General features: G+C 36.3%; 1 protein-coding gene across 4 annotated transcripts in view; it reads right to left on the bottom strand.

Moving 5' to 3' along the window:
* Positions 1 to 13,139, bottom strand: part of TTC39B (tetratricopeptide repeat domain 39B) — a 69,060-nt gene that overhangs the window by 35,559 nt on the left and 20,362 nt on the right. For 3 of the 4 annotated variants that reach the window (XR_001552014.2, XM_015849003.2, XM_015849004.2), the window contains exon 2: positions 9,060 to 9,094. Coding sequence is in view for 1 of the 4 variants with exons in the window: in XM_015849003.2 (XP_015704489.1) it covers positions 9,060 to 9,094 (35 nt within the window). In the remaining 3 variants the exon portion in view is untranslated. Of the gene's footprint in view, positions 1 to 2,107; positions 2,324 to 9,059; positions 9,095 to 13,139 lie in introns of those variants that run through there. The other variant, XM_015849005.2, reaches the window with a different exon arrangement.

The following is a 13,139-nucleotide window of genomic DNA, read 5'->3' as shown; positions in this document are numbered from 1 at the left end:
ATTTTTGCTTCACATTCTTTAGACAAGTCTTATTAGTGCTCTTGAGCTTTGCAGTATGAATGGAGTTGTGTTGGTTCTAGCTATAAAGAAATCCAGTGCCTACAGTAACACTTCACGAGAACCAAGTAATGAAATGCAAAGAAGCAACTGAAAGATTTTGCTTCCAAATACTTGCTCTAATTTATATCCATGACTTCATGGGGTAGTGGAGGCAGATAAAAGAAGTTTCCCAATGGCATTTCACATCAGAAATGTATTTATTTATCTGCATATATATTATTAATGCAGTACCTTCTTAGCACATGAAAACATCCAATTGCTTTGTTCTCACATGTGCTGCACAGATGCAACAAAATGACAAGCACAAAGCAAGAAAACTGAGGTAAAGTTCATCTACCAAAGTCCCAAATGGCACAGAAAGTAAAGGGTCAATACTAAACTCTTCTTACTGGGTGACCAGCATCTGTCATTGCCAACATCACGGTGCATCCCTCTGAAGCTCAAAAAGAAAAGCTACAGTGGTGACTAAAAAAATAAAATAAAAATCACCTTTATCTGCTCTTACCAACTCTTCAATAGCAATTGGTACTGCACATGCACAGTAAATAAATTCACATTTTCCATAATGAATCAGCCTTATTTTGAGAAAAATCTCTAGTGTGATTGTGATAAGCCTATTCAAGCAAATTTAGTATGACTTTAATGCAACCTTGCAAAACATACGTAGCCCTAAACTCAGCCAGCAAAAAAAAATTAGATATTGAGAACTTTAAAGTGATCGGTTTGGGAAGTGAAGGGGCGGGGGGGGGCGGGGGGGTAGGGTTGGGGAGAGGGGAAGAAAAACACAAAGCAGTGTTTGGCTGCATGTAAAAAAAGTAAGAATTTGTTTTACACTGTTCTGTTGGACACTAGCAGAAATGCACACTATTATAAAATGTTGTGATCAAATTTACTAACAAAACACAGTAATTCAACAACACATTTAGATGTACATTTTAACATGTGACCTTTGCAGATAAACTCGGAATTTACTATGTTTGAATACAGTCTAATACCTTACAAGACATATACCAGTTGAGGTCAATACAAGATACAGTGAGCAGAAAAGCAAACATCTGAATGTGCTAGAGAACAATACAGTCAAAATTAAATACACAGCATGTATGTATAGCTACATAGCTTAAAAAAGTAAAAAAACAATTTGTTCAGTATTTCTGATATGGTGTAGGACATAAGAAAAGAAAATCTTTTCAAAAAGATGCTCTTGAAAAGTGCTAGCATATATAAGTAATAATAACTGTTTACTGACAGATTTGCACAAAATGAACTAAAAAGTCCACTTATCTCGGTACTGAAAAGATAAGAAATAAATCACCCAGCAAGTAGGACACCAGACCAGGCCAGATGTTTATGGGACTCGCACTGCGTCACACAAATACTGGCTCAGATCCAAGCAGACAACTAGGACAGGGTGGTCCTACTAACAGGACCGTTCTAACCTAACTTCAAAACAATTTATCAGAATTCGTCAAACAGTAAAATTACAGCCATTGCTGGAGATTTTACATTACTAAAATCTATTAAAAAGAACCACTGCATTAAAGTACTTAAAGAGCACAGAACTGCATTCCATTAAATAAATTATTTAAGTTAAAAATTATGCTAACTCAAATGCTTAATCAGCACCACCGACCAAGAAAAGACACAATCTGCAAGTGCAGAAAATGACTACAAGACTTACCATGCCCTTCAGCTGCCACATCTTAAAGAACAGCATCCCAAAATACACACCTTGCGGTGTTCTACAATCTACAGCATCCTCGCTGATTAAGCACTGACATCAGCAGAGAAGCTGCTGCTTGCCAGAAGCATTGTTCACCACTGCAAAGTGCAGAGGAGAAACAATTATTTCTCAAATCCATACTGAACATAATATAATCTTTTTCTCTCTTCTCCAAGGAACTCAATCTAAACTAGAGGTTTGTTTTTGTTTTTTTTTTTAATGTTCAGCACACCTGCCAAAGTAGATTTCCACAGAGAAAATCACATGTATCTGGTTATCACAATTACATTTTCAGTAACTATCAGGCAGAAATAATGTACTTACAGGGCTAATTTGGTTAACTTCAGGTAAGTAAATACAGTCCTTATGCAGAAATAAGTGCTTCTCCTTTCACTGTCCTTTTTCCACCACACATCAAAAAGACAGGAAACAAAAAAAAAAACAACATGCAGATAAAACTGTTTTACTCCTCAGCATCCGTGAGGTTCCATTAATGAGTTAAATCAAAGAGAATAAAAGGATAAAAGTTCACAAGCCAGCAGCTGGCGTCTGAGACACTCTCCATAGCTGGATTTAAAAGAAATGTCAGAGTGGCAGCAGCTACAGTCAATGCTGGAAGCTGATGCCTCTGCGGGAAGAGGATGCTGGGAGATTTTCCCAATCTGTGCTGCAGCCTAATTCTAATCCATCACTCCTTAACTGCAAGGAGAAAATGGAGACAGGAGGGACGCAAAGTGATTTATATTTAAAGACAGAAAGGGAGTTGCCTCAGCGTTCGCTGAATAATTATATCATCTTTTCTTTTAAGTCAGACAGAAAAAGAGAGGTGTACTAATGCAAATGCAGTAAAAATAGAACAAACGTGCAGGAGTTGGGAGCAAACAGCCCTCTGAGGAGAACTAACTGGCTTAGGCTGGATTTTTGTTATTTCATAGTCCTCACACAAATCAACAATTTCGTTTATCCTTTGGCATGCTTTTCCCTAGAAATTCTACTAAAATCCCATGACTGAAATAAAATAACAGCTCAGAGAGACAGCTGCTATAAAAAAATAAGTTATCTTCGGGAATATGAGTAGCAACAGGACAAAGCAGGATTCAGAAGCAAGCAGGAATAATTTCATCCCTTTAGTGTCTCCACTCCAGACGAGAAAGTAAGCTCAGCAAATGCTCCCATTTCTATGCAGTAGAAAGTTAAACCATGCTTCCCTCCTAATCGCATCCCCCCACCCCCCCCCCCCCCCCCCTTGCTACCCTCCTCCTCCCCTCTTCTCCCCCGCCTTTTGCCACCTATTGTTACCTTTTAAAAAGGTTCTTTAAAGCTATACCGTGGGAGCTAAGGAGATCTATTCACAGCTGTGACTGCTGTGAGGAACTGAGCTTTGTTCACCAAAACTCCTCAGGGAAAGCCATTTGAACAGTACAGTAAACAGTAGTTTTGCATTCACTGACATTTGTCAGTACAGGTGGGTATTAAGCAATATGTCAAACGTATCTATTTTAAAATCTCACTTTTTAAAACATGTGAGAATGTACTTTGGATCAAACAAATACTGGGAAGCAAACACATGCATCACACTAGGAAAGAGTTGAGTATGTATTTTCAGTTGCATCCCGAAACCCTGTAGGAAACCAGGGGCTGCGATCAGATAAGACAAACCAGACAATATAAAGGATTTTATTAATATGTGCAAGTAATAATTAATTGTTCACTCAACCAGAGAAAAAAAAGAAAAAAAGTAAAAATAACACGAATTTTGGCTCAACGAAGTGTGTGCAATGAATACCATTCTCAAGAAGTAGCCATGAAGAAAAAAGAATTATACTGTTAATACCTACTACTCTGACACTGACTTCCAAGCCAGCAATGGCTAAGTGTATAGGCTTTTTTTCCCAAACAAGTGATTCCAACACAGCTTCTCAGTACTTTCCCTAGCTCACCATCAAATTAATGATTGTCCCATAAAACACCCAAAAGGGACACAGCATGCCATTGCCTACCTAACCCATCCACAGCACAGGACTTCATAAGTTAAAACTATGACTCAGCAGCTAAGTGTCCCCACCCAAATGCAACTCTGTCGCCAGCCCAATTTCACATCTCTGCTGTTCTAGAAACTTTGCAATACTTTTTCATTTGTTTGTTTCTGGTGCCTTTCTTTTTCTCCCCTCTTTAAGAAGACAATGACATGTAGGATTGCATATTTCAGAGTCATCAGGCTATATCAATATTTGTCCTGAAGACATCAACTCAGACATGTTGCATGATAGGCAACACGTGTAGTTGCAACACATACAGAATAATTAGCAATAATGCAATTATTGCCCACTCAAAACTCCTCAAACTTAAGCAAGTTACATTCGGCTTCTGTCTTGACTTCTGCTGTTGCAAATATTTAGACTAACAATATGAAGTAGATAGTGTATCATACTTACACAGCTCTGAAAACGTTATTAGATCCCACCCCCCACCCCCCCAAAAAAAAACATCTTTACATATTCATTCCTTCCTTTGGCCTTGAGGACAAAATAAAAGAGCATAAAACTTGGACCACGAATAGTTATCAGCTACTTCTCACTGCTTTACAACAATGTAGAGAAAAACACTGCTATTACACTTTCTTGGCTCCCTGAATTCAAATCTGAATTTAGAGCAATTTCCTCAGCTTTTCAGCCTCCTTAACTGACAGAACACAGACACATGTGCAGGTATAACCAAAATCTTAACTACACTTCTGAGATTACAAGGATAACCTGCTCTAACTTCCTTAAACACTTCTGGCCCTTAATCTATCACCCCAGTAATACCACACAGAGCTGCTTTGGTAGGATCAAGGATTAACTGAATCCAGCTTTGGGTAGGAAAAGGAAATGCAAAAGGAATGATAATACAACAGTAATATGTGGACACTTCCACTGGGATCAGTAAGGATAGAAAATTCTAAGAAATCCATTCCTCATCAAAACTCACTGGTCTGTTTTTCTGTAGAATTCTAGCTTCCATATTTCTTCTGTTTCATTGTTCAGTTACATTTACAGGAGATCACGCTATTTCTCCAGTTCTCCCATCAATGGCACAATGCATGATCTAGTGACAGAATTTTCTACACAAAGAGAGCAACATGAAGACTGCCTTCAGCGAACTGATTACAGCATTCAGGCAGCCTACTATGTTCCTCCCCAAAGACATCCTCTATAAAATAAATCCGGGCCATAATATTGTTACTCTTAATGTTCTTATTCACTTAAATAAGCCTCTGATTAAAAAGTGCTAATTTAACATGCTTTCTTGCCCTTACCTTAGAGAAAAACACTGCACAGCCATGAGACTACTGGAAAGTTTGATAACTTTATGTTAACTTATTCCTGTCACATAATGATGACATTTTAAGGAAAAATTAAATAACCTGGAGAAAAATCAAAATAATTAAAATTTCATACAAGTTTCTAACAGATGAAGAACTTCAGAGGAGAAAATGCATACAAAAAAATATAAATGACAATTTATGAATAATCTGGGGGCAAGTTTAAATAGCAGAAATAAGGACAGAACTATATTTAATAGCTTTCATACCACAAAATTCAGATACAGATGAAGTATTTAGCAAGAATTAAAAGAAAAAGTTACAAATCTGTTGTATTTATGTATGTTTTTGAAACTATAGAGCCTTTGCATCTAATAAAGTTAATTTACCTTATAAAATAGACTTGCACAATGCTTGAAGCAAGTAGACACTTGAATGGAAGTACAGCAAAATATTTGGTAAGTGGCAGCTTACCACCACAAAACTTAATTACTGGCAGAGGTTTGAAATTTAAAAACAGAAAGATCCATTTGTTTTGAGTTACTCAGTCATTCTGCAAAAGGAGATGTCAGTAAAAATTAGTTCTGAATTAACAAAAGCACAGAATGGAAGACTTAGTTTCATGTTTATCCTACTGAACCTCCTTCCGAGGTTGAACATGCTCTACCAAAAATCCTAGCCAAGACCTAGAAAACTCAGTAGCTAAATTCAGCAGCAAAGATACTATGTCACATGCCACTACCCCTTCTAAGCAAAATGGCAGAATGACTGTTAGTAGCCTTACTTTCACTCCAGTCAATTAAGAAATCCATTTACACTTTATGAGCCATTCATATTTCTATAAAACAAAGACACCAGTAGGGTTGCTGAATATACCCACAGTAGCTAACACAAGTAAAAGATCACAAAAAGAGTCTAGATAAAGAGTCTAATCCATTTAGACAATCAGAGCAAAGACTGATTTCCTCCTGGACTCAACCACAGATACAGCAGCCAGCCCTGGAGATTTAGAGGATTTCACCCTCTTAAGATAAATCATTGTCCTTTCAACATTTAACTTCATACAACCTATCCATAGTTCAGCAATAATAACAATTTTAAAAGTGGACAAAGACAGTTAAAAAGAAGATAATGTAACTAAATTATTTGCTAGTATTTACTGAATCAATATACAGGCCAGTGGTACTTTATAAATATTTTATTAAAAGAATTACAGGCTGGCATATAAAATACAGTGATGAGTTGGGTCCCACTCACTCTTTTAGAATTCTCTAAAATAACAAGCTGGTCTTGAATAAACTCTTTCCTAATAAGTGAACATAGAAGATTTTATATCTACAGTATTGTATACTGAAAAATATTTTAGTTGAATTTTAGTAAGAATCACCTGTGTACAGTCAAAGGGCAGTAAGCCACTCAAACAAATGCCAGATACATTGTCACAGACTGGTAACAATTTAACTTTCTTATCTGATTAGAAGAGATTGAAACATTGATACATTGGAAAATTCTAAGGGAGAACTTTATCAACAGCAAAATCATAAACAAGATACAGCTCCCCAAAAGGCTGAGCCAAAATTTCATTGTTTCAACGCAGTAACATTTTCAGGTATTTATTACTGTTCTAGTAACAGAAAGAATTACCACTAATTCTAGACAGATTAAGGTGAAGAATAACCTGTTTGGCACTAGATTTGGGTCACTCATCAACATCATCTGAAAACTAAAACCAAGGAATTCCAAGGAAAAGAATATTAAAGAGTTCCACAAAAGGTCCCAGAACAGAAAAGTCTCAAGGCTTTTTGAAATTCTGTAGAGGCTCTGCATAATAGCTGTATATTTTGAAGAACTTGAGAAGGGAGAGAGTCTAGTTGAGAGATAAATCCTGGACAGGCATAGAAGAGTATACATTATTTCTACATAATGCCCACAACTGAATAGTAGCTAATTATCTACACACACTAATTATGCCAACTGCCTGATCACACTCTTAATCTCTTAACCTACTGACCAGTGTCAATCAAGTAAATTTTACAGAACAGTAACAGATCTAAGAGATAATATAAGTCAACATCTAATTAGTGCAGAAATACATGAAATAGGGTACAGCACAATACTTGCATTGACCTGTTGAAAAATGAAACTGTACATTGACCATCCAGGAGTAAGGGAGATGCATCTGAGGGAAGGAGAGGTAAATAGGTCACGAGGACATGCACAGGGAAAGCTTGAGTCATCTGGCAGGGGAAGGTGTAAGTTCCTAAGACAGTAATCGCTATGACATGAGGCTCAGTTCACTGCTCATGGCCTATTCCTCTGTCACCTACAGTAAACACACGCGAACCAGAAGAAAGTTCTAACAGAAATGCCTGAAACTTACTGTAGCTTCAGCAGAATGTTTAACTGTAAAAAGAAGTTGCCACTGTAAATCACTGATGCTTTTCAGGATCCTGCAGAACTTTAACAGATAGGCAACTTCCTTTTCTTTCCTTTTATCCAGGATAGCTAAAAACTTATAGGGCCTTTAATAATGTTGACTAAACAAAAGCCTTCAACAACTTCCCCACTACCTATGAATATCTAATTACAGTTACTCAAAGACTGTAGTAATGTGTAAAACTATAAATTCTGTTGGATTTGAAAAGCCCATTACTTCCTTAATTTCAGAGAATTAATAGGAAAGCACAACCCTCTTACTGCAAAAGCATTATTTAAACAGCTGGCTGTTTAGGAGGCACTGCCAAGTACACCTGAGCAGCATTCCTGAGTTTGAACACAGTACATTTTAGTAGGTATCTTCTTGACAGCTACAAAAAGTGAGGTCTTTACTGGTTCAGTAGCTTGCCAGAGAGTATGACAAAGGTTAATCCCTAAATTATTTCATGGCTAAAGCTGCTATCTCATATTGGTTCTACTCAACCAACCAAAGAAATAGAAGACACACTCCATGAAGAATGTTCAGCACACAACGCACATCTCATGACAAGTCAGCATGCAAAGCTGACATACACTGCCCTTTCCATCTAAGGCAGTTTTTTTTAGTACTGCCTATTTTAACAGCATATGCAACCAACAGGCATAATTTCAGAGACTGTTTAAATGCCATTCTTGTCCATACTATGTAACTAAACTTTTTCTGATGTAGCTGTTCCGCAAGCTTAAATAGTTCTTGAGAAATGAAGTTAAACTTATGCATTATTTTCTACATAAAATACTGAAGTAATCAGAAAAGAAAAAAAAAATATATAGAAAAATGAGTAAGAGCTCACTGAATGCAGTTAGTCACATCACACATTCTCCTAATCCTGAAAAACAGAATTTGTTGCACAGCTGCCCAGCTCTCTTTTCTAATAACCACAAAGACAAGTTATAAAGTTCACTTTGTAATCTCCCAAAAACTACTTCAGAATAACTGCAGGTGGTCCTGTGTTACTGAAACAGGCTGAACTAGAATCTGTGAAGTCTAAACAAATGGAAAATTGGTTTTAGAATATATATATATATATACACACATATACACGCACACATTACAGACAAAATGTATATAGAAAAAAATATATATAGGCATATATAAATGTACCTAACAACATTAAGGAAAAATACCTTCGCAAATTCTATTCAAAAATATTGCTTTCCTGGTCAAGTACAATGTGCCACTCAAAGTATTTCAACTTAACTAAGTTATCTTTTTCTCACCATGAGGAAATTTGCGTGCAGCTGTCAGCATGCAACAAGGTTACTAAAATTGTTCCGTTCATTCTTTACAACTTTGCCCTTTGTTGACAAGCACTTCACCATATGCATCAACCTAATTACACTTACATTTCCCAACTCTTGAGACCTTGTAACTGCTCTAGAAAATATGAAGTTAGTGTATATAAAGCCATTTTTCACTGAGATGGAATGCATATAGTATTTCATTACTGGATTCAGTTTAAAAAACAAACCCACAATTTTTAAAATGTTACTTACACAGGGATGTTTTCAAAAGCATCTTCAAAATTTTCCTGGAAAAGAAAGAAATAATTTCAATTAACAGTCTGCGTATGCTCAGGGACTCTTCATGTAACACAGTAGAAATTTACGTTTATAGGGCAGCATTCATTCTGCAATGCAGAGTAATAACTGGATTATTCATAGTCATGCTTTCAGTGCAAATCATCACCCAAACACATTTTCCACAGGCTCACTGAACTAGAGTATAGCTTAATGGTAAGTATAACCATAGATTTTTCTCCTCTCCTCTCCAGACTCTTAAAACTTCCACTGTTCAAATTACTGAGGGAAACAAAGTACCTCATGAATTTGCTATGCAAAGGAATAAAAGTGATACAAACCTTGTACAGCATTCTTAGTGCCCTCAACAAACTTTCAAAAAAAGAAATGTTTATTGAAAAAACATAACACTTAAACTTAAGTTCCATAAACACCATCCTTGTGTCAGTAGCTGAATTTCCACCAATTACAGCTTACTTTGTTATCCACTCACTTAATAATATTCCAGGCGCATGCATCGCCTTAAGAGTCCACTGCTGGTGAGATGAAAGGGTTTATGTGGTATTTACCCCAAGAATGATAACGTGAGATTTAAGCAAACATTTAGCAGAACTTCAGAGCACAAACCCAGGCTTCATGAATTCTAAATTTCTCTGTAAACTTATCAGAATAATCAAATGATAATGATGGATCAGAAACTCTTTCTCCTCTGTAGAAGAAATTCAGGAACATAACATGCAACAGTGATCCACCTTCCAAAAAACATTACTTGTATTTTTAACTAAGGGAAAATAACCATTCAGAGTAACTGCTGAACAGCTGAACACGCTACTACAGCTTGTTTTGAACTACTGCAATTGCATGCTATTTTTGCCTGCACCTACCGGTGCCAAGGAGTACTATACATATATTTAAAGAAACATCATTAACAGACTGCCTAAATGCTCTCTCTCAAACTAAGCTTACTATCTATATTACAATACACAGGGATAAGGACTATTCTGAATACAGTAATCAACTCAGAAGGAAGTAAAATGATAACTGATCTGAGAAGAATGGAACTGAGTTTCCAAAAGCAGTATAGATGCCAACAGGAACAAATATCCTAAATAAAAACCCGGTTATCCATGTCTCACTTCAGACAATGATAAGAGTCAGTCTTAGAATAAAGTGCTTCTCTGAAGACTGTTTGCCTCCCTGCTACATTTCCAGAGACAGGAGGGGAAATTCAGCAACATACATAAAACATACTGGCAGCTTTATTGAGTATGCTTCCATTTTTTATATGGGAAAAAACTGTTTCATTTATCTGATGTTTGAACTGTCAGGTATTTCCAGAGAATAGCAGCAATCACAAGTCTGTATCAATGTGGAAAACACCAACATGGATCTCTTCTTGCCTACTCCACACACTTGGCAAGGATCTCACAAGCCTGTCTCCTCTGACGAACTTTATTTCCTCTTATTCATACTCACTAAATGTTCCTCTAAGCTTTTAGTAGATGAAGAACAACAATGACATTCTCCCCATTTCAAATCACAGGGATTAGTCACAACCTCTCAAAATTCCTTGTGGCGGTTAGAAACATTCCCTGAAGGTGACTTTGATGCATAAAAGGAAACAAAAAAAGCATGGTTTTCTTCCTGAAGTTCTCTGACCCTCTCAATTCCACTGCATGCAAAAGATGTTTTAAGAGGCACCGAATGCGTCATCTTGTTCTGTCTCACACAAGCCTGCAGTCAATATCATGTAATGAAAATGTTGAAGGCATTAGATGAGAAACATGGCCATTTCTACACCATTCCATGCTAACTACAGAAAAAAAAAGAAAAAAAAAAAAAAAGAAGAAGAAGAAAAGGTAAAAAAAAATTAAAAATAAATAAAAATAAAAATTTTTTAAAAATTTTAAAAAAAAAAGAAGAAGAAAAAAAAACTACCTGAAGTATCAGTAACCAAAGTGGTATAAGAAAGAAGGGGACAGACTCCTTAGCAGGGTCTGTGGTGACAGGACAAGGGGAAATTGTTCATACTCTGATATTTAGACTGGACCTAAGGAACAAGTTTTTTTATTATAAGAGTGGTCAGGTACTGGAACTGGTTGCCCAGAGATGTTGTGGAATCCCCATTCAAGGTCAGGCTGAGACAGGGCTCTCATCTAGCAGTAGGTATGCTATAACCAGCTTCAAAGAGTGCTTTTTTATGTCAGTTTATGTCAGAACACAACTTCCTACTAATCTAATGCTGTGTGCATCTAAGTCAGCCATATTTGTGACCTAAATAATTCAAAAGTCTCTAATGAATTAATAAAAATCCTTTATTTACACCGCTAGAGAGACTTGTTACGAACTTAACGCAGACCCTTATCCTGACTTGGGTGCATCCTGAAGCAAGTTCTAAGTATACCCTTGCCCTGATAGGCACAGACATTCAGCACAGATCTTCTGGAACTACAACCTGCAGCGAGGTAAAAAGAAAAAAAAAGAAGAAAAAAAAGGAAGGGAAAACAAAAACAGAAACACACAGTTTTTTCATATATTCTATTCATTTAAAAAAATAAAAAACAAACACTTAAAAGTTAGTTCAGAAGCCAAGTGAAACAGCTTAACAATAATGTTCCTCAATACATGATACTGGCTAATCCTGCAACCCTTAAGATTTTTATCTTATCCAGAGAACAGGTCAATATGAATATTTAAGACAAGAATGAAAATAAACTTGCCACTAGATGGCATGACAAAAACTGACTTTCCTGCAAATGTGGGGGGAAAAAAAAAAAAAAAAGAAAAAAAAAGGCAAAATACTTGATAAAGTAAAACTGCCTTAAAAAGACTTTTCCTGAATCATACCATCATTTTTTTTTCTAGGATTACTGTTCCATTTAACAACTTTTAAACTTTTTTTTCTTTTCTTTTTTTTTTTTTTTAAAGATATAAGCCAATTTGAGAAGTTTCAGTGTCTTAGAGACACTTCCATTTTCCGAATCCAAGAAAGTTCAACTCAGACAAACATGAACACAGTGTATAGACAGAAGGAAAAAAAACAGTTTCAGTGTTCTTTAGCAATTACAGCAGAAACCATTCACAGCAGATCACCACTTACACCTATAGCTTTATGAAAAATAAAATGCAAGACACGTAACATTACTATAGGAGAATTATCAGTTACGGTATTTTTAATACACTAGTAGACAGTGGAGACAACTGCTTGTCCTGGCAATAGATTGTATTTTTGACACTGGGATTTCTTTCTCCTTTTTCCCATATTTATGGTGTTGCTACTATTACGCAGCTGTGGACTGCAACTTTGTAAAGTGAAGAGAATAGGAGAGGTATAAGGAGAATAATGATGAAGATGATTGCTGATCTGCAATATCCACATTTTGGAATAGAACGATGAAAGAGAGGCTTTCTATATGGTCTTCATTTGGATACAATCACTAGTTTCTAGAAGCCAGGAGTGACCACACAGATTTCTTAGTAAATGGAATCAAGTATTAAAAATATTATTTGAACAGAATTTAAATATTCTTTTCTATTACTCTACTCTACTTACACTCATTTCCCCTGAGCCCTAGCCGTGCTACATTAACAATTTCAATAGTGGCAATACATTTTAAACTCAAGACCTTCAGTGGTAGCAGCTTAATACAAGCCAACAGCTACAAATCAGCAGTATGCCACCATTACACTGAGATGAAAGCTCCTGATCACTCTTCTCAATGATACAAAAGGCAACGTACTTCCTTTCTCCTGACTTGACAAAGCCAAGAACAAAAATATCAATGAAACAGGAAATATTTTGAGATGTGCAGCTCAGGAACATGACTGACTCTAAAGCAACAAAATGGCAGGACAACCCCACTTGGCTGGGATCGCACCTTAATTTTCAGTAAGATCATATTTCTCATTTCAGGCTTTTGTCTGCTTGTTTTATCTACTTAGTGCTAAAGCCAAGACTTTTCAGCGACATTTCTTCTATCTTTTTTCTCCCCTTTCCATTTACCTTTGGAGCATTTCTCAAGGACAACAGCATCCTTAGTATTTAATGAAATACAA

This window comes from Coturnix japonica, chromosome Z, assembly GCF_001577835.2.
Source record: "Coturnix japonica isolate 7356 chromosome Z, Coturnix japonica 2.1, whole genome shotgun sequence".
NCBI lineage: Eukaryota > Metazoa > Chordata > Aves > Galliformes > Phasianidae > Coturnix > Coturnix japonica.
This window is presented reverse-complemented; position numbering and strand designations above follow the sequence as displayed.